This window comes from Carcharodon carcharias (genome assembly GCF_017639515.1).
Source record: "Carcharodon carcharias isolate sCarCar2 chromosome 27 unlocalized genomic scaffold, sCarCar2.pri SUPER_27_unloc_1, whole genome shotgun sequence".
Taxonomy (NCBI): domain Eukaryota; kingdom Metazoa; phylum Chordata; class Chondrichthyes; order Lamniformes; family Lamnidae; genus Carcharodon; species Carcharodon carcharias.
Genome location: NW_024470624.1, coordinates 3624426 through 3646816, shown reverse-complemented (window position 1 = coordinate 3646816; position 22391 = coordinate 3624426). Strand labels below are relative to the sequence as shown.

Below are 22391 nucleotides of genomic sequence, written 5' to 3'. Positions count from 1 at the left end.
TTGACAGCAAATCAAACTCTGTCTTTTACCATAAGTACTGATTCATTATTGATTCATTAATTGTAACTCAATTAAGGCTCACTACTTAGTTACTGACAGGTAGTTAATTAAAACAGCAATCGCTGAAAAAAGAGACATGGTGAAGCTTTTCATTTTGCACAATCAGAACCTTCACAAGAATACCAAATGTAAATGGATTAACGATTTATACTTCATGAGAAGAGAGTGCTAACTGTTGGCAATGGACTCTGATTGGTCAAGGCATTGCCCTGGGGAATGCACCATTTAGCTGATGACTGACAATTAACTGCCAAACTTTACTTAAATTCAAACTGGGCAGGTTGACTCTGATTGGTCAAGGCACTGCCCTGGGGAATGAACCAGAGCATGGCTGAAGCCTGTTTTGTTCAGTTGAAACAGGTGAATGTGTGTACGTGTTCATTCTGTCTGCAAAGAACAGGGCTCCGTGTATTAATATTTGTAGCTTCTAGAATGCATAAATGCAAGTCCTACTGATAATCTTAAATTGGTTGTCAGTATTTTTCTCAGAACGTTCAGGATTGTTTAGCAAGTGTTTCCATTCACGGAATCACATCTAATGTTGGTCACTGTGGTTTTAGATTTGCAAACCTCAGTATAACTCAGGTTCATTACTTTTCAATTACCTGTTTCATCACTGGGCTTTTAATACAAAACCAATGTATAGTTAATGAAGAAATGTTACAGATGTGAAACAGCTGCAGGGAAGTCTTATGTTAGAGTTGAAATGGTTTCCTTGACCTTGTTACTTATAGCAGTGAATACAGTATGAAAGTGATGGATTTTTAAATTTGGTTACCCATCCCTATCTCCAGTTTCCTTCATTACAACAGTGACTACCTTCAAAAGTACTTCATTGGCTGTAAAATGCTTTAGGAGGTCCTGTGGTCATGAGAGGTGCTTTAGGATGCATTTTTTTTCCAATTGTCCACAAATTTGGAGACATTACACTCGGTCCCCACATCAACATCATTAATAAAGAATGAGTCTTAATTTTGTAGAATAACAATGTCTTTGACACCATTTCAAATACTCTGAAAATCCAAACACACTATACCCTGAATGATTTGTTTTAAAACACAGCGAGTTGTTCTGATTTGAAATTTGCTGTCTGAAAAAGGTGTGAGGAGCAGATTTGAATCTATTGGTCAAAAGGGAACTGGACAGGTTCTGGGAAGGAAAAGAAAATTGCGATGGGATTAATTGGACAGATCTTTCAGCGAGCCAGCATAGGCATGATGGGCTGAGTAGCCTCCTTCTGTGCTCTATGAGCCTCGGGTGCAGTTAAAGCGAGTGGTAATCACCTGGAACCCACTTCATATGAGGGTGGTTGAAGCAGAGATGTTGGAATGCTTTCAAAAGGAAGTTGGATGGGCTCTTGAGGGAAATAAACCTGCAGGAATACGGGGATGGAACGGGGCAATGGAACTGAGTTGTTTGTCCTACAGAGAACCAGCATGAATGTAATGGGCCAAATCACCACATTTCCTACAGTAAAAACTCGCTGATCTAAAAAAGAGAGTCTCTCCAACTGACTGAAGTCCCTCATCCCTGGGACCATTATCGTCAATCTTCTCTGCTCCTTCTCGAAGAATTTCACATCTTTCCTAAAGTGTGGAGCCCAGATATAGGGTTCCATTCTGGAGGGATAGAATTGAAAAGCAGGGAGCTTATGTTCAACTTGTTTTGAACCATGGTTAGACTACACTGGGAGTACTGTCAACATTTGTGATCTCCATTTAGAAAAAGGAAATAGAGGCACTGGAGAAGGGGCAACAAAGATTCACAAGAATAAAACCAGAACTGAGAGCATTTAACCCTCAGGAAAGGCTGGGGCTGCTTTTCTCTAGAAGAGAGAAGACTGAAGGGTGACCTGATGGAGTCTTTAAGACGATGAAGGGGTTCAATTGAAATTCAATGAAAATCAAATCCTCTGACCGTCCCATTTCACCAGTTGTCAGAATGAACATTGTTCAGTCCTGGATGTGATTAACAGCAGCAATAACAGCAGAATCCAACCCCTGGAATCACTTGTGAACTCGCTGGTGTCTCAGCAGGTGGGATGTATCACTGAATCCCTGTCCACACTCCGAGCAGGTGAATGGCCTCTCCCCGGTGTGACGTCGCTGGTGCTTCTGCAAGTTGGATGGATCACTGAATTCCTTCCCACACACGGAGCAGGTGAATGGCCTCTCCCCGGTGTGAACCCGCTGGTGTTTCAGCAGTTGGGATGATGATCTAAACCTCTTTGTGCAGTGAGAACAGCTGAATGGTCTCTCCTCAGTGTGAATGCGCTGGTGGTCCCTCAGTTCCCGAAGGCTTTTGAAGCCACCCCCGCAGTCAGAACAGTGAAAAGGTCTCTCATTGGTATGAGTGACATGGTGTCTCAGCAGGTTGGATAACTGACTAAATCCCTTCCCACACTCAGTGCAGGTGAACGGCCTCTCCCCGGTGTGAACTCGCCGGTGTCTCCGCAGGGTGGATGAATCACTGAATCCCTTCCCACACTCAGAGCAGGTGAACGGCTTCTCCTCGGTGTGAACTCGCTGGTGTGTCAGCAGGCTAGAGAACTGAGTGAATCCTTTACCACATTCGGAGCAGATGAACGGCTTCTCCCCGGTGTGAACTCGCTGGTGTGTCAGCAGGCTAGATAACTGAGTGAATCCCTTCCCACATTCCAAGCAGGTGAAAGGCCTCTCCCCAGTGTGGACTCGCTGGTGTGTCAGCAGGCTGGATGACTGAGTGAATCCTTTCCCACACTCCAAGCAGGTGAACGGCCTTTCCCCAGTGTGTACTCGCTGGTGTGTCAGCAGGTTGGATAAAGCACTGCATCCCTTTCCACACATGGAGCAAGTGAACGGCCTCTCCCCGGTGTGAATGCGTCGATGAGTTTCCAGTGCAGACGGGGAAGGGAATCCCTTCCTACAGTCCCCACATTTCCATGGTTTCTCCATGGTGCAGTGTCCTTGTGGCTCTGCAGGTTTGACGATCAGTTGAAGCCTCGTCTTCACACAGGACACGTGTTCAGTCTCTGCCCACTGTGAATAGTACGATGTATTTTCAGTCTGTGTAACTGGTTAAATCTCTTTCCACAGTCAGTGCACTGGAACACTCTCACTCAGGGTGCATTTCTTGATGTTTTTTCAATGACAAGGATGTTTAAAATCTTCTAAAGCAAACAGAACTGGTAAAAATTTCTCCTAGATTCAAAGTCCGCTGATGTTCAGATCCCGCTGAATCGCGTGACTCTGTCACGTTGTTTGGTATCCATCTGTCAATCCTCTGCTTCTGACATCCTGTAAAAGGAGTTTTCAAAAGTCATCACTGTTAGTACAGGATAGAAATTCAGGACAGACAGTTCTAGTTTCTATGGAACATTCTTTCCTCACTCATTCTCCAAAACCTGTAAATCTCCGTCCCACACACTTTCCCTCCATTCTCACTCTGCTGTACCTGATACACACCCTCCCAATTCTCCTGAAGGACTGATTCCTGCCGATCGACAGATCAATGCTCACTGCTTCCTGTCCAGCAGGATCTGAAAATCTTCCTGCAGGCTGCTAGCCCAAATAAATCTGTCTAACGTACAGTACGGTATTACAGCATTAAAGATATTTGGGGGAATGGGAGGAATTTCAATTAGACAGCGAGTGGTCAGGTGCTGGGACTCGCTGCCTACAAGGGAGATGCAAGCAAAGACGATCAATTATTTCAAAATGAAATTGAGTGGGTACTTGAAGGAAGTAAACTTACAGGGGAACAGGGATATAGAGGGGGAATAGGACTGACTGGATTGCTCTAAGAGAATTGGCATGGACTCAAGTTGCTGAATACAATCTTTCTCTACTATTATGACTCTGACTAGAAATATATAATGTTGCTACGGGTACTATATTATGAGACTAAAAATAATCACAAATGAACTTTATTACCGAACCACGCATTTTCAATAGAAATAGAAAATAAAAATATAAAATGCTGGAAAAATCTCAGCAGGTGAAGAACGTGTGAAAGGGCAGAGGGAGGGGTCCAGGTGGAGGGAGATTATTGGAGATGGGTGAGAGGGTCTGTTCAGGAGGGTGAGGGGGAGGACTCTGGGTCAAAGAAAGGAGTACTTAGGCAAAGGAGCAAGAGATCAAAGTCACGGCGAGCCCGAAATTCATTAAGGTGAGGGTGTGAGAGAATAAAGCTGAGTCCTTTACTAAGGATGGATCATTCAGCGACAGACACAGAGAAGGTCAAAGGGTATTGTGAATTCCAGGTCAGGGGCATTTTAATCACTTTCCTTTGCTTGTCTCTGACTATTTTTAGTTAGTAGCACATCTGCTCCAGGCACATGTATTGTTTCTTTTCTAGTCCTATCTCCATTCCCTTTAGCCCTGGAGGAATAACTTTTCTGTCATTTAACCTCTCCTGTCTTCCACCCTCTCCTTTTGTCCTTGTTCCATCCACCCCTCGCTCAAAACCTAGGACATCTCTAAATTTTCCCAGTTCAGATGAAAGGTTACACACTGGGAACGTTCATTCTGTTTCTCTCTCTCTCTACTTTTTTTTTTGCAAAAATATACTTTATTCATAAATCTTCAAAAACATTTCGAACCATTTCAAAATCACCATTACAAAAATACAATCAGGTTCAACTTTTACAACATGAATCACAAGGTGTACAAACAATGAATATTACAATCATTGGCAGACATTCATTTTAAGCTGTACAGCCTGAGGGGCTCTTTACAGTTCCCAGCCCCTCAGTGCACTGTGGCAGAAAGGTCTTAGGCAGCGACCCTTCCCCATTGCGCCTTTGTGGCGGCTGCCCCAAGCTTAACTGTGTCCCTCAGCACATAGTCCTGGACCTTGGAATGTGCCAGTCTGCAACACTTGGTCGGGGACAGCTCTTTGCGCTGGAAAACCAACAAGTTTCGGGCAGACCTCTACACAGATGCTGCCAGACTTGCTGAGTTTTTATTCCAGCATTTTCTGTTTTGATTTCAGATTTCCAGCATCCACAGGATTCTGCTTTTAGTTAAGCTGTCTTCCCACAGCCCATTTCCACAGGCAGCCCCAAGAGTCACAGCCCCTGGATCTCTCACTTTTTTTTTTGCAAAAATATACTTTATTCATAAATCTTCAAAAACATTTCGAACCATTTCAAATCACCATTACAAAAATACAATCAGGTTCAACTTTTACAACATGAATCACAAGGTGTATCAGAACAAACAATGAATATTACAATCATTGGCAGACATTCATTTTAATCTGTACAGCCTGAGGGGCTGTTTACAGTTCCCAGCCCCCCAGTGCACTGTGGCAGAAAGGTCTTAGGCAGCGACCCTTCCCCAATGCGCCTTTGCGGCGGCTGCCCCAAGCTTAACTGTGTCCCTCAGCACGTAGTCCTGGACCTTGGAATGTGCCAGTCTGCAACACTCGGTCGGGGACAACTCTTTGCGCTGGAAAACCAACAAGTTTCGGGCAGACCAAAGAGCGTCTTTCACCGAGTTGATGATCCTCCAGCTGCAGTTGATGTTTGTCTCGGTGTGTGTCCCTGGGAACAGCCCGTAGAGCACAGAGTCCTCTGTCACAGAACTGCTCGGGATGAACCTCGACAGAAACCACTGCATCTCTCTCCAGACCTTCTTCGCAAAGACACAATCTACAAGGAGGTGAACAACGGTCTCTTCCCCACCACAGCCACCTCGAGGGCAATGTGCAGAGGGGGTGAGACTCCTGGCGTGTAGGAAGGATCTTACAGGGAGGGCCTTTCTCACCACCAGCCAAGCTACATCTTGGTGTTTGTTGGAAAGTTCTGGTGATGAGGCATTCTGCCAAATGACTTTGTCAGTCTGCTCAGGGAACCATCCCACAGGATCCACCCTCTCCTTTTCCCTCAGGGCCTTTAAGACGTTACGGGCCGACCACTGCCTGAAGGACTTGTGGTCGAAGGTGTTTCTCTGCATAAATTTTCCCACGAGGGACAGGTGGTACGGCACGGCCCAACTACTTGGAGCATTCCGCAACATCGTGGCCAGACCCATCCTTCGCAACACCAGGGACAGGTAGAACCTCAGCATGTAGTGACACTTGGTGTTTGCATACTGAGGGTCTACGCACCGCTTGATGCAGCCGCACACAAAGAGGGCCATCAGTATGAGGGCGATGTTGGGCACGTTTTTTCCCCCTTTATCTAGAGGCTTGTACATCGTGTCCCTGCGGACACGATCCATTTTCGACTTCCAGGTAAAGCAGATCTCTCACTGCTGGATTCCCCCATTCAGCCTTTTTACTCTTTTCCCAGCTGCTCAAACTTCCTGAATCTCCATCTCCCACTCAGCTTCACTGTTCAGTTCCTGAACTTTTCCCTTTTCTCCTGAAAACCTCAACTTCTCAAACCCTGTCTGTTTCTCTTCTCTTTCTTTTCAACACAAACAAAGTGTTTTACTCACAGATGTTGGACACAGGAGGAAGTTTTAGTCTGGGTAAAGCTCAATCTGCATTCACACAAAGCCCGCGCTCTGATTGGCTGGAGGACCAGAGTCCTTCCGGTCCTCCCACTCTTCCCTTTGGTCAATCCCTCAGCATGATGGGAAAGGGGGGGCGGGCTCTCCCTTGCACATGCGCAGCTTCTCCTCTCTCTCGAGTTCTCCGAGCGCCTTCTCGCTCTGGCCGGAGCCGTCAGCCGGTTGCCTGGAAACCTTGGCTCGAGGATTTGGAGGGGGAGGGGGAACAATGGGTGGGGGCGTGGCTGCCGCGCGCCTGGCCTGCAGACTGGAGCCCAAGGACGTCACCGCGGAGCAGTGTGGTTCCTATTGGCTGATTCAGGCGGGGGTTCCATTGTGGACGTCACAACGCGGAAGTTGGACAATGAGCTTAAGACTGAAACTTCCTCCTCTGGGCAACATCTGTGAGGAAATCAATGTTTCCCCCTTTCCATTACTTTTCTCATTTTGGGGGCAAAATGCTGACTTGCAGGAAATGAAGGGAAAGAAAGTGAATCCATTACCGTATGTTGTAAACATATTTAGTCCAGTCACATAGATATATATGTAATATATAATCTATATGGCAAGCAGACTGCATTTTCGGGTGTTTTGTGTCCTGGACAGGAAGCAGCGAGGCTGCATCTGTTGATGAGCAAGAAATGAGCAGCTTGAGGAGAATTGGGAGGGTGTAGATTAGGTGCAGCACAATGAGAATGGAGGGAGGGTGTGTGGGATGAAGATTTACAGTTTTGGGGGAAGGACAGTAGTTCCATAGAATTGTCTGTTCTGAATTTCTATTCTGTACTGACAGTGATTACTTTTGTAAACTCCTTTTATAGAATATTAGAAGAGGAGGATTTACAGATAGAAATCTCAAAGGAAACATTACGCCACAATCTGACAATTCAGGTCTATTCATCAGGACATGAATGACATGGGCCTTTGAATGCAGAATGAGAAGTGTTTGTCCTGTCTGCTTTAAAAGATTTTTAACAGCAGTGTAACTTGAAAAAATTGAGACTGACACACCCGAATGAGAGTATTCCAGTGCATTGTCTGTGAAAAGGGCTTTAATCAGTTGCACAGCCTGAAAAAACATTGCATGATTCAAAGTGCAGAGAGATCATGCACATGTTTTGTGTGAGGACAAGGCTCCAACTGATCAAAGAACTTTGACTGACACAAGGATACCCACACCATGGAGAAATCATGGAAATGTGGGGACTGTGGGAAGGGATTTCGTGTCCCGTGAGCTGGAAACTCATCGGCGCAGTCACACCAGGGAGAAACCGTTCATCTGCTCTGAATGTGGAAAGGGATTCACTCAGTTATCTAGCCTGCTGACACACCAGCGTGTTCACACCGTAGAGAGGCCATTCACTTGCTCCAACTGTGGGGAGCGATTCACTCAGTTATCCAGCCTGCTGAGACATAAGGCAGTTCACACCGGGGAGAGGCCATTCACCTGCTCTGAATGTGCGAAGGGATTCACTCAGTTATCCAGCCTGCTGAGACACCAACACATTCATACAAGGGGGAGACCGGTCAACTGCTCCGCACTTGTTCATCTGAGCTGCTGAGACACCATGGCAGTCACACCGATTAGAGACCTTTTAGATGCTCTGACTGTGGGTGTTAGTTGCATCAGTTGAAGTTAAGTATATACAATTGGAGGGAATTGACTGAATGGTTACTTGAGCACATATAAAGAGACACTTCTTAGCCAAATTGGCCATCAACAGGTCCAAGCAGCTGGTGGTCGAGGGGCCGTCGGGCCCGACTGCCCAGTTTCTATGGCTACATTCATGGCCGGGTATCTCTGCAGAGGGAGCACGCGGTGTGCGCTGGCTGCCGGAAGCATTCCGTGACCGGTGGGCACCGCAGGGGCTGGGGCACATCACTGACCCCCCATAATCACATTTTGGTTCAACCTATGTAATTTTCCTTTGTGGTTTTGTCTTTCATTGTATTTCCCCTTGAAGGGACTTCCCCTTTAATTTTTTTCAATTGACCTTTTGTTAATTTATCCCCTTTACCTCGAAAGAGTATGAAGAGACACTTGCTGACATAAAGTGGAATGGAGTCAGGAGGTATATACCTGTAATGTTTCACTCCGTGAATAAATGTACACCAAGTAAAGATTGGCTCCAGTTTCTTCCTTCACCATCAGGCTGTCAGGATTATAACATGTTAACAGAGAATGCTTGTCTAATGGTGGAGATTGGTAACTAGAGGAAAATTAAATTTCAGACAGAAACTTACAATCCGAGTTGCTTTTGTGAGAAATGGCTGAAAATAAGTGGAAATGGAACCAGTTCATAATCTTAAAGACTTCCATCGGGTCACCCTTCAGTCTTGTCTTTTCTGGAGAAAAGTGCCCAGGCTGTTTAACTTTTTATGAGGGTTAAATGCTCTCAGTTCTTGTGAATCTTTGTTGCCACTTCTCCAGTGCCTCTATCTCCTTTTTCTAAATGGAAATCACAAATGTTGACAGTACTCCCAGTGTAGTCTCACCATCGTTTTGAACAAGTTGAACATAACCTCCCTGCTTTTCAATTGTATCCCTCTAGAATGGAACCCTATATCTGGACCCCACACTTTAGGAAAGATATGAAGTTCTCAGAGAGGGTGCAGAGGAGATTGATGAGACTGGCACCAGGATGAGGGACTTCAGTTAGTTGGAGAGACTGGAGCAGCTGAAATTGTTCTTTTGATCAGGGTTACTCGGACAGAGAAGTAGGCCATTCAGCCCATTGAGTCAATGCCGAATCTGCAGAGCAAACCAGTCAGTTCCATTGCCCTGTTCTACCTCTGTAGCTCTGCAAATTTATTTCCCACAATTGCCCCTACAACTTCATTTTGAAATCACTCATCGTCTCTTCTTCCCCCCACCACCACCCCCAGCCTCTCAGGCAGCGGGTTCCAAGTCATCACCAGTCACTGTGTAAAAATACTTCTTCCTCCCATCCCTCCTGCAATTCCTGCCGATAACTTTCCCCCTCATCCATGCATTATCAGCGAATAGGAACAGCTTTTCTTTATCCACCTTATCTAAACCTGTCATAATCTTGTACAGCTCCATCAAATCTCCCCTCACTCTCCTTTACTCCAAGGAGAACAATCCCAGACTGACGTCTATAATAAAGAGCAAACAGAATATGTTAATGCCTGAAATCAAATGGGAATGTTTGATTTCTGTTTTACCAATATTAGCTAAATATTGTACTGGATAGTAAAGCAATTGGAATAACTCACCTTGGGTGTAATTCAGTGGAATATATTAATCAGGTGTCCACCTACGTTCCAGTGAAAGTCAGGAAATTTGTAGGTGAAATGAATAAGCTGATCACATTGCCCTCGAGGCGGTTGTAGTAGGGAAGAGACCATTGTTCACCTCCTTGTGGAATGTATCTTTGCAAAGAAGGTCTGGAGAGAGATGCAGTGGTTTTTGTCGAGGTACATCCCGAGCAGTTCTGTGACACATGACTCTGTGTTCTATGGACTCTTCCCAGGGACACACAGCGAGGCAAACATCAACTGCAGCTGGAGGATCAACTCGGTGAAAGATGCTCTTCGGTCTGCCCGAAGCTTGTTGGTCTTCCAGTGCAAAGGGTTGTCCCTGACCGAATGTTGCAGACTGGCACATTCCAAGGTCCAGAACCACGTACTGAGGGACGCACTAAAGTTTGGGACAGCCATCACAAAGGCCCAATAAGGAAAGGTTGCTGTCCAAGACCCTTCTGCCATAGTGCACCGAGGTGCTGGGAAAGGTATAGACCCCTTGTGCTGTACAGCTCACAATGAATGTATGTAGTGAATACTAATTGTATTATAACTGTATTGAAGCACCTCAGAGTGCAACGTGATGTATGTTGATAACTCCAATACCATTGTCCTGTCTGACTGTTTGTAATGACCATATTGAAACGATTGTAATATTCATTGATTGTGTTAAATCACCTCCTGAACCATGTATAAAAGTTGAATCTGATTGCACTTTTTGTGATGGCGATTTATAAATGTTTGTAGTGTTCTTTGAGGTATTTTATGAATAAAGTATACTTTCCAAAAAAAAAAATTCGGCCCCTCCAGCCTGCTCCACCATTCAATAAGTTTATGGCTGATCTGATCAGGTCTCAACTCCACTTTCCTTCCTACACCTCATACCCTTTCATTCCCTTGTCAATCAAGGATCTGTCAATCAAACTGAGCCTTAAAAATATTCAATGACCCTGCCACCATCGCTCCCTGGGGAAGATGTTTCCATAGTCTGGCAACCCTCAGAGAAAAAAATTCTCCTAATCTTTGTCTTAAATGGGAGACCCCCTTATGTTTAAACCGTGTCCCCAATTCTAGTCTCTCCCACAAGGGGAAACATCCTATCAGCATCCACCCTGTCAAGCCCTCTCAGGATCTTAAAAGTTGCAATAAGATCATCTCTCATTCTTCTGAATTCCAATGGATACAGGCCTAACCTGTCCAACCTTTCCTCAGAGGATAAACCCCTCATTCCAGGAATCAGGCGAGTGAACCTTCTCTGAACTGCTTCAAATGCAATTATGTCATTTCTTAAATAAGGAGACCAAAATCGTGCACAAAGCTCGAAATGTGGTCTCACCAAGGCCCTGTACAACTGCAGGAAAACATCCCTACTTTTATATTTCATTCCCCTCACAATAAACACCAACATGCTATTTGCCTTCCCAATCACTTGCTGTCCCTGAATACTAACTTTGTGATTCATGTATCACGACACCCAGGTCCCTCTGTATCTCAGAGTTCTGCAATCTCATTACATTTTAATTTGCTGTTTTTTTATTGTTCCTGCCAAAGTCGACAAGTTCACATTTTCCCCACATAATATTCCATCTGCCAAATTTTTGCCCCCTCACTGAACCTTCCATATCCCTTTGCAGACTCCTTGTGTCCACTTCACAAATTACTTCCCTATCAATCTCTGCGTCATCAGCAAATTGTAAAAAGTTGAGGGCCCAGCACTGATCTCCTATGGCACTCCACTTGTTACATCTTACCAACCCGAAAATGACCCATTTATGCCTACTGTTTCCTGTTAGCTAACCAATCCTCTCCCCATGCTAATATGTTACCGCCTCCACTACGAGCTCTCACTTTGTGGAGTAACCTTTGCTGTGACACCTTGTGAAATGCCTTCTGGAAATCTAAATTAACCATATCTACAGGTTCCCTTTTATCCACATTTCTTGTTACTTCCTCAAAGAACTTCGATAAATTAGTAAATCACGATGGGCTCCCTGAACCCCATTTTCTAAGATTGTGTGTCAACAGGAAAATAAAATCTCATCTCTCCCTCTGTCTCCTTTGCCAATGACCTTAGAGGGACTCACTTTCTGTTAAAGAGCCTGTCAACCCCTCTCACCCACTTTCCATAAAGTGAATAAATTTTATCAGGAAATAAAATATTCTTACTGATAAAAGTTTATTAATGAAACAGAACATGGTTAAAACACACAAAATTACATGAGGGTCAGTGACAACCAGAGTAAAAGGATGTGCATAATGTTCTGGACCCAAATGGTTTCTCTTTGGCTCCTCTGTTCCCAAGACTCCCTGCTTTGGACACAGGGGCACTGAACCCCAGGAGTCAAGTCACCATCAGCCCCAGTCACCCCCTTCTGCCCCCCGATTGGTTGGAGGCCCATTTCCCAGTCAGTCCTCCAGCACCTTCCTGTCTCTCTATTAGTGCAACGCCCATGAGAGAAAGCTAGCTGGAAATAGTAAAACAGATAGTAAGAGTTTCTATAGATGTTTAAAAAAGAAAAGAGTTAACAAAGTGAGCGTTGGTCTTATAGAAAGTGAGTCTGGAGAATTAATAATGGAAAATAAGGATATGGCAGATGAATTGAACAGTTATTTTGCATTGGTCTTAACTATAGGGGATACAATTAACAACCCAGAAATAGCTGTAAGTCAGGAAATGGAAAGGAGGGTGGAATTCAAGAAAATTACAATCACCACAAAAGTGCTACTGAGCAAATATTTTGGAGCAGTTTACCAACTGGGTTGCAGGCCCCATTATTCTCACCTAAATTCAGCCCTCAGCTCCATTGCCTGGTTGTAATTGGCACGAGAAATAGAGTAACAGAAAGGTGCCAGAGGTTCAAATGGGAAGTTGAAACTTGTGGCTCTAAACCAAATATTAAGATCTCTGTAAAGACTGGTAAGTTGTAAAAAGAAATTCAAATTGTCAGTGAACAAATTAAAGGATCAAAAAGGATCACAAAACAAGATGTCAAGTTTTATGACTTTTACCGTAACAAACAAACTAGAAGCAACATTAGCTAAACACCATATTTGTGGGCACGGTATACCTTAAACTATCAAAGAGAATTTTGCTCTTTGACTTTTAACATAATCAAAAATTCCACTCCATGGTTATACTTAACTCTGTTCCTGAAGTAGACACTCAATTATCATGGAACCTGTCAAGAGTGATTCTTTGCTCCTGAGGGTTTACTTCCATTCTTTTCCTTTTCCAGTCTTGCAACCTTAAACCCCAGAACTGTCTTTCACAGTGAAGGGTCTCCTGGGTTCTCCCTCTAACTCAAGCAAGGCGAATCTTCCAGTCTCATTTTAAATCCTCATGAATTTGGTCTTTTCAATCTGAGCACAAGGTCCCATCCACATTCGTATGTGTTGAAAGAGACTTGCTGCCTCTATCAGCTCTCTCTCTCTCTCTCTCTCGGATCCTGGCAGACTGATCTGTCTGTGAAATTCAGAGAAGCATTTTAGAAGAACTTTACAACCTGATCCTACAATGGCTTCCTATGCATCCTTCTCCAATCAAAGCCCACCTCCATGGCAATGTGAATTACATGGGCCTTGTATCCAGTAGGAATGCCAATTAGTTATCTTTCAGATCCCAACATCATTCTCTCTGGAAATTAAAGACAATTAAAGTGTAGCCATTTACAAAATCTGACATTTAAATGCCTCCCTGGACTTTAGAGACTGACAGACTAACTGATATTGAAGGATGCATGACATTAAGTAGGGGCAGGAAGCTTGGAAAATGTAAAGGGATGGCACTGTTAATTAATGATGGCCTAACCGTAATAGAGAGGGATGACCTAAGTTCAGGAAACCAGGATGTAGAAGCAGTTTGGGTAGAGATCAGAAATGATAAAGGCAAGAAGTCACTTGTGGGAGTGGTGTACAGGCCCCCTAGTAGTAAGCACATGGTAGGATGAAGTATAAAGGAAGAAATAATGGGAGCTTGTCAGACATTACAGTGATAAATATGGAGGATTTTAATCTACATACACACTGGAAAAATCATATTGGCCAAGGGAGCCTAGATGGAGAGTTCATAGAACATTTGCAGGATAGTTTCTTAGAACAGCACGTTCTTGAGCCAGACAGCAGGCTATATTAGACCTGATATTGTGCAATGAGATAAGATTAATTAATGATGACACAGTGAAGGCGCCCCTAGGTAGCAGCAATCACAGTATGATTAAATGTTATCTTCAATTTGAGGGAGAGAAGAGTGGGTCCAAGACTAGTATTTTAAACTTAAAGAAGGGCAGTTATGAGGGCATGAAAGCAGAGATAACTAAAGTGAACTGACAAATTAGGTTATGGGATGCATCAATAAAGAGGCAGTGGCAGACATTTAAGGGGATATTTCAGGATATACAGAATAGATACATTCCAACAAGAAAGAAAAATCCCAAGGGGAGGACGGACTATCCGTGGTTAACTATAAAAGTTAAAGATAGCATCAAATTTAAAGCAAAAAGAGCTGGCAGGTAAGAAGACTGGACAGAATATAAAAACAGCAAAGACTGACCATAAGATTGATAAGGAGCGAAAAATTAGAGTATGAGAGAAAGCTAGCTGGAAATAGAAAAACAGATAGTCAGAGTTTCTACAGATGTTGAAAAAAGAAAAGAGTTAACAAAGTGAATGTTGGTCTTATAGAAAGTGAGTCTGGAGAATTAATAATGGAAAATAAGGAGATGGCAGATGAATTGAACAGGTATTTTGCATCAGTCTTCACTATAGGGGATATAATTAACAACCCAGAAATAGCTGTAAATCAGGAAATGGAAAGGAGGGTGGAATTCAAGAAAATTACAATCAACACAAGAGTGGTACTGAGTAAATAGTTGGAGCTGCAGGCTGACAAGAATCCAGGTCCTGGTGGACTTCATTCTAGGGTCTTAAAAGTGGCCAGTGAGATAATTGATGCATTGGTTTTAACTTTCCAAAATTTCCTAGGTTCGGGGAAGATTAGATTGGAAAATGGTGAATGTAACTCCTTCATTCAAAAAGGCAGGCAGATAAGAAACTAGTAACGAGAGGCCACTTAGCTTAACATCTGTCATAGGGAGAGTCAACATGGCTTTGTGAGAGGGAAATCATGTTTAACCAATTGATTGGAGTTCTTTGAAGAAGTAACATCTGCTGTGGATAAAGGGGAACCAGTGGAATACTATTCTTAGATTTCCAGAAAGCATTTGAGAAGGTGCCACATCAAGGGTTATTGCAGGAAATAAGAGCTTATGCTGTAGGGGTAAGATATTGGCATGGATAGAAGATTGGTCAGCTAATAGGAAACATGGTAGGCATAAATGGGCAAAATGTGACAAGTGGTGTGCCACAGGGATCAGTTCTGGGGCTTCAACTTTTTACTATTTATAGAAATGACTTGGACGAAGGGACCGAAGGTATGGTTGCTAAATTTGCAGATGACACTAAGATAAGTAGTAAATTAAGTTGTGAAGAGGACATAAGGAGACTACAAAGGGATATTTACAGGTAAACTGAGTGGGGTAAGTGAGTGGGGAAAGATCAGGCAAATTGAGTATATCCACTTTGGCAGGAAGAATAAAAAATAAGCATATTATACATAGAGAGAGAGATTGCAGAGCTCTGAGATGCAGAGGGATCTGGGTGTCCTTGTGCATGCATCGCAAAAGTTTATGATGCAGGTACAGTAAGTCATTAGGAAAGCTAAAAGAATGTTATTGTTAGAAGTAGGGAGGTTATGCTTCAGTTATACAGGGCATTGCTGAGACCACATCTGGAGTATTGGTCTCCTTATTTAAGTAAGGATGAAAATGTATCGGAAGCAGTTCAGAGAAGGTTTACTGGACTAATACCTGGAATGGGCTGGTTGTCTTCTGAGGAAAGGTTGGACAGTCTGGGCTTGTATCCACTGGAGTTTACAAGAGTAAGAGGTGGCTTGACTGAAACATATAAGATCCTGAGGGGCCTCGACAAGGTGGATGTGGAGAGGATGTTTCCACTTGTGGGAGAATCTGGAAATTGGGGTCATGGTTTAAAAGTAATGGGTCGCCCCTTTAAGACAGAGGAGAACTTTTTTCTCTCAGAAGGTAGAGAGTCTTTGGATCTCTCTTCCTCAAAGGGCAGTGGAAGCAGAGTCTTTGAATATTTTTAAGGCAGAGCGAGATAGGTTCTTGATAAGCAAGAAGTAAAAGATTATCGGGGGGTAGGTGGGAATATGGAGCTGAGGTTACAATCAGATCAGCCAGGAACTTATTGAATGGCGGAGCAGGCTCGAGGGGCCGAGTGGCCTACTCCTGCTCCTAATTCATATGTTCCTAATGTTATCACGTTCTTTATAATGGATTCAAGCATTTTCCTTTCTACTGATGCCAGGCTAACAGGTCTGTAGTTCCCTGTTTACTCTCTCCCTCCTTAAATAGTGGGTGACATTTGCCACATTCCAACATGCAGGAACCATTCCAGAATCTATAGAATTTTGGTGGATGATCACCAATGCATCCACTATCTCTACAGTCAACTCCTTCAACACTCTGGGATGTAGATCATCAGGTCCAGGGTATTTAACAACTTTCAACCCCAATCATTTCTCCAGCACTACTTTTTTACCAACACTAATCTCTATCAGATCCTCATGCTCACTAGTCCCTTGGTTCTCTAGTATTTTTGGGATGATTTCTGTATCTTCCTCTGTGAGGATAGACACACATTGTTTAGTTTCTCTGCCAATTCCTTATTCCCCTTTACAAATTCTCCTGTCTCTGCCTGGAATGGACCCACATTTCTCTTTGCTAATCTTTTCCTTTTCACATACCTATAGAAGCTTTTACAGTTGCTTTTTATGTTTCTCACCAGTTTGCTTTCATGTTTGATTTTCTCTTTCTTTATCAGTTTCTTGGTCCTCATTTCCTGAATTCTAAAAAAGCTCCAATCCTTAGGCTTATTATTTTTTTGGCCACTTTATGAGCCTCTTTCTTTGATCTAATGCAATCTTTATCTTTTCTGTTATCCACAGTTGCATCACTTTTCCTGTTGGATTTTTATTCTTTAAAGGAATCTATATTTGTTGTAAAGATATAATAATTCCTACAATTCCTATTGCCTGTCTACTCTCATAAATTTTCATGTAGTTCCTCAATCTACCATAGTCAACTTAACCCTCAAACTGTCAGAGTTTTCTTCTGTGAGAAACACCCAGATAAATTATACAGAAGAACCATCTAACCAGCACAGCCCATCTCCATGGCAACCTGGCATGCTTTGGGGGGTTCCAAACAGGATTGCAAACTTAATGTCTTTTACATTCCAAGCACCCTTTCATTCTGTGATCCCTGTGAAATATGAAGCTAGATATTTGCAACAAGTCTCAAAGAGCATCAGCCACTGGGGCAAAGTCATGAGACTGGCTAGTCCAGCAGAAAGAAACCCTCCAATCTTCCCAATTCAGCAACTGTCAGAATGAACATGGTTCAGTCCTGAATGTGATTAACAGCAACAATAACAGCAGAATCCAACCCCTGGAATCACTTGTGAACTCGCTGGTGTCTCAGAAGATGGGATGACTGAGTGAAACCCTTCCCACACTGAGAGCAGGTGAATGGCCTCTCCCCAGTGTGAAGTCACTGGTGTGTGTGCAGATGGGATAACTGAGTGAAGCCCTTCCCACATTCAGAGCAGTTGAACAGCCTCTCCCTAGTGTGAACCCACTGGTGTATCCACAGATGGGATAACTGAGTGAAGCCCTTCCCACATTCCGAGCAGGTGAAAAGCCTCTCCCCAGTGTGAACTCGCTGGTGTGTCCGTAGATGGGATAACTGAGTGAATCCCTTCGCACATGCAGAGCATGTGAACTGCCTCTTCCTATTGTGAACCTGCTGGTGTCTCTGCAGGTGGGATAACTGAGTGAATCCCTTCGCACATGCAGAGCATGTGAACTGCCTCTTCCTATTGTGAACCTGCTGGTGTCTCTGCAGGTGGGATAACTGAGTGAATCCCTTCACACATGCAGAGCAGGTGAATGACCTCTCCCCAGTGTGAAATCGCTGGTGTCTCAGCAGGTTGGATGACCGAGTGAATCCCTTCCCACATTCAGAACAGCTGTACGGCCTCTCCCTGGTGTGAACTCGCTGGTGTGACTGCAGTCTAAATAACTGACCGAATTCCTTCCCACACTCAGAGCAGGTGAACAGTGTCTCCCCGGTGTGAACTCGCTGGTGTGATTGCAGTCTAAATAACTGACCGAATCCCTTCCCACACTCAGGGCAGGTGAACGGCTTCTCCCTGCTGTGAACTCGCTGGTGTGTCTGCAGGTTTGATAACCGAGCAAAACCCTTCCCACGCTTAGGGCAGGTGAACGGCCTCTCCCCGGTGTGACTGCGCCAATGCGTTTCCAGCTCAGACAGGGCTTTGAATCCTTTCCCACAGTCCCTACATTTCCACGGTTTCTCCATGGTGCGCGTGCCCTTGTGTCTCTCCAGGTTTGACAATCAGTTGAAGCCTCATCCGCACACACAACTTGTGTATGAACTCCCTGCTGTGAATGGTGCAATGTTTTTTCAGTCTGTGTAACTGATTAAAGCTCTTTCCACAGTCAGTGCACTGGAACACTCTCACTCGGGTGTGTGTGTCGGTCCTTTTCTAGCCACACTGTCGTTAAAATCTTTTCAGGCAGACAGAACAGAGAAACATTTCTCCTTCTAGATTCAAAAGCTGATGATATCCAGTTCCCAATAAATCCAGTGACTCTCTGAGAATCTAACCTTTGATTTTAGATTTCTGTCTGTAAATCCTCCCCTGCTGATATCCTGTAAAAAGAATTCACAACCGTCATCACGATCAGTACAGGATAGAAATTCAGAACAGGCAATTCTAGTTTCTATGGGATATTCTTTACTATCTCGTTCCCCAAAAGCTATAAAACTCCATCACTCTCTCTCTCTCTCTGCATTCTCACTCTGCTGTCCCTAACATACACCCTCCCAATTCTCCTGAAGGTTCATGTTAATTGACAGATCCATGCGCACCACTTCCAGTTAGGACACAGAGATCATAAGAAATAGGAGCAGTATGAGGCCATTCGAGCCATCGAGCCTGCTTAGACATTCAATGAGATTATGGCTGATCTACCTCAGCATCAGTTTCCCACACAATTCCCAATATCCCTCAATATCTTCACCGTCTAAAACCTATCAATATCTGTCTTGAATATATTTAATGACTGAGCCTCCACAGTCCTCTGGGGTTGAAAATTCCAAAGTTTTACCACCCTCTGAGTGAAGAAATTCCTCATCATCTTCACTTTCGCTCCATTTTCCTGCCGGCCCCACATAACCTCAGCCCCCTTGTAAATCAAAAATCTGTCTAACTCATCCTTGAATATATTCAATGAGCCAGCCTCCTCTGGTCCCTGCGAAAGAGAATTCCAACATGTTGAGACACCAGCAAGTTCACTCTGGCGAGAGGCCATTCCCCTGCTCTGAGTGTGGGAAACGGCCCTCTGAGGAACAAAATTCCTCCTCATCTCTGCCTTCAATGGGAGACATCTTATTTTTAAACTGTGTCCCTATATCTAAATTCCCCCATGAGTGGAAACATCCTCTCAGCATCTACCCTGTCAAGCTGCCTCAGAATCCAATATGTTTCAATAAGATTCTTCTCAACTCCAATTTGTTTAGGCCCAATCTGCTCAATGTTTCCTTATAAGACAATCCCTTTATCCTAGGAAGCAGCCGAGTGAACCTTCTCTGCCTTTATATTTCTTGCTAGTTGTCGGTCATACTCGAGTTTCTAATTTTGTTCATGATGCTTTGCTGGTATCTAAGACTTTTCCATACTTGTGGCCCACCAATAATCTTTGCAGCATTGAAAATCATCAACCAGGCTGCTAGTCTTAAAAATATGTCTGTCTATAGTAATAGGCCAAGTGTAATAGACAGTACAGGATTATTTGAATAGAAATATCGGTGGGATATAAGGAAGGGCTTTATTCCGGCAGAAGGTACTCATGTCCTAGAACTCGTCAACTCTGAGGATGTTGGAAGCGGAGACAATGAATAATTTCAAAATAAAATTGGTTGATCACTTGAAGGAAATAAACTTGCAGGGGAATGGGGATTTAGAGGGGTAATGAGGCAGACTGGATTGCTCGACAGAGAGTTAGCATGTACTCGAGTTACCGAATGGGCTCGATTTGTGCTGAAATGACTCTAGGAGTGAAATAAATAACATAGCCAAAGTACTATATTACAAGACTAGAAATAATAATAAATGTACTTCATTCCTGAACCATAATTATCAAGTCTAATATGTACCATATAACAACACCAGACACCTGTCTATCCTATATTAATATCCTGCCCCCTTAAATGTCAGCCATCTCCTGGGGAAACCACCCCTTTAATTGTGAACATGAGGAAAGAGACCATCCTTTTAGCCAGACAGATAAATGTGTCAAGCTGAGGGAGCAAAGGATGTCAATGTCTTTAAGAGAGAGAGAGACCTGGGCCAACCTTTCCAGAGTCTGCAACCTCCCTGGATTCACTTCCTTTCCCTTCAGTTCCTGCAAGTCAACAAGTTCCCCCAGAATGAGAAAAGAAATGGAAAGGGGGAGAAAAGAAAGTGTTTTACTCACAGCTGTTGGACACAGGAGGATGTTTTCGTCTGTGTGAAGCTCAATCTTCATTCACACAAAGCCCGCGCTCTGAATGGCTGGAGGACCAGAGTCCTTCCGGTGCTGCAGACTTCTCATTGGTCAGTCCCTCAACATGATGGGTATTGGCGGCCTCTCCCCGGCACATGCGCAGCTTCCCCTCTCTCCGGTTTTCCGTGCGGCTTCTCGCTCTGGCGGGAGCCGTTAGCCGGTTGCCTGGAAACCTTGGCTCGAGGAGGGGGAAGGGGAGGGGGAGGGGGAACAATGGGTGGGGGCCGGGCTCCCGTGTCCGCGCGCCTGGCCTGCGGACTGGAACCCGAGGACGTCACCGCCGAGCAGAATGATTCCTATTGGCTGATTCAGGCAGGGTTCCATTGTGGACGTCACAATGCGGAAGTTGGATAATGAGCTTCAGACTGAAACTTCCTCCTCTGGGTAACATCTGTGAGGAAATCAATGTTTCCCCCTTTCTATTTCTTTTCTCATTCTGGGGGCAAATTGTTGACTTGCAGGAACTGAAGGGAAAGGAAGTGAATCCAGGGAGGGTGCAGACTCTGGAAAGGTTGGCCCAGGTCTCTCTCTCTCTTAAAGACATTGACATCCTTTGCTCCCTCAGCTTGACCCATTTATTTGTCTGGCTAAAAGGATGGTCTCTTTCCTAATGTTCACAATTAAAGGAGTGATTATTGACATTTCAGGGGACAGTAAATTAATGTAGAACAAAGATTTGTCGAGTGTATATTCTTTATGGTTCTTTAGCAACAGAGTTAGAGTCATTACAGAACCAAAGGAACCCATTTGGCAACTCGAGTCCATGTTGACTCTCTGTAGAGCAACCCTGTCAGTCCCATTCCCCCTTTCTATCCCCATTCCCCTGCAATTGTATTTTGTTCAAGTGCCCATTCAATTTCATTTTAAGATTGTGAATCATCTCCACTTCTACCACCTTCATATGCAGCGAGTTCCAGGTCATGTACAATCACTGCCTAAAAAAGATTCTTCTTCAGATTCTCCTTGTCTCTGTGATCAGGAAATATACTTATATGAAGATTTTCACATTTTGGACAGGAAGTAATGAATTGCATCTGTGAATCAGCCCCTTCTGGAGAATTGGGAGGGTGTATATTAGGTACAGCAAAGTGAGAATAGAGGCAAACTGCTTGGGATGGGGATTTGCAGCTTTTGTGGAATGAGAGAGGAAAGAATGTTCCATAGAAACTAGAATTGTCTGTTCTGAATTCCTATCCTGTACTGACAGTGATGACTTTTGTAAATTCCTGTTACAGGCTATTAGAAGGGGAGGATTTACAAACAGAAATCTCAAACCAAACTTCACATCAAGATCTGACAGTCACTCAATTCATCAAGACCTGAATATCATCTGCCTTTGACTCTGGGAGAAATGTTTGTCTGTTTTGTCTGCTTCATAAAATTTCAAACATTAGTGTGATTGGAAAAGCACTGAGACACACATACCCAAGTGAGGGTGTTTCCAGTGCACTGACTGTTGGAAAGAGCATTAACCAGTTCCACAGTCTGAAAAAAAATCACTCTATTTACCACAGAGATAAACTGTACACGTGTTCTATGTGTGGACAAAACTTCAGCTGAACATCGAACCTGGAGAGACACAAGGACATCTGCACCATGGAGAAACCGTGGAAATGTGGGGACTGTGGAAAGGGGTTCACATCCCCCTCGAAACTGGACACCCATCGACGCATTCACACTGGGGAGAAGCCGTTCATCTGCTGTGTGTGTGGAAAGGGATTTGCTCAGTCATCGAACCTGCTGTCACACAAGCGAGTTCACACCGGGGAGAGGCCGTTCATCTGCTTTGTGTGTGGGAAGAGTTTCACTGAGTCATCCAGCCTGCGGAGACACCAGAAACTTTTCAACTGATCAATTTTGCTGTTACTGCTGCTGTTAATCAC

General features: G+C 44.0%; 1 protein-coding gene across 6 annotated transcripts; it reads right to left on the bottom strand.

Annotated features, from left to right (window-relative positions):
- Nucleotides 1–1794: 1794 nt before the first annotated feature.
- On the bottom strand, nucleotides 1795–20736 carry LOC121273654 (gastrula zinc finger protein XlCGF7.1-like). Of its 6 annotated transcripts, XM_041180796.1 has the most exons (4): nucleotides 20440–20736; nucleotides 18569–18613; nucleotides 12944–13263; nucleotides 1795–3335 (listed from the first exon to the last, which is right to left on the bottom strand). In XM_041180796.1, the coding sequence occupies exon 4, from the start codon at nucleotides 2991–2993 to the stop codon at nucleotides 2067–2069; it is 927 nt and encodes a 308-aa protein (XP_041036730.1). In that variant the 5' UTR covers nucleotides 2994–3335; nucleotides 12944–13263; nucleotides 18569–18613; nucleotides 20440–20736; the 3' UTR covers nucleotides 1795–2066. The 6 variants fall into 6 exon arrangements, 5 of the variants coding, with proteins under 5 accessions (XP_041036730.1, XP_041036729.1, XP_041036731.1 ...); XM_041180795.1 differs by lacking the exon at nucleotides 18569–18613 and having other exon boundaries at nucleotides 20440–20731; XM_041180797.1 differs by lacking the exons at nucleotides 18569–18613; nucleotides 20440–20736 and adding an exon at nucleotides 17965–18562.
- Nucleotides 20737–22391: the final 1655 nt, after the last annotated feature.

What these genes read in the sequence shown, in the direction of transcription:
- LOC121273654 (XM_041180796.1), bottom strand. Translation starts at nt 2,993, where the DNA reads ATGGAGAAACCATGGAAATGTGGGGACTGTAGGAAGGGATTCCCTTCC.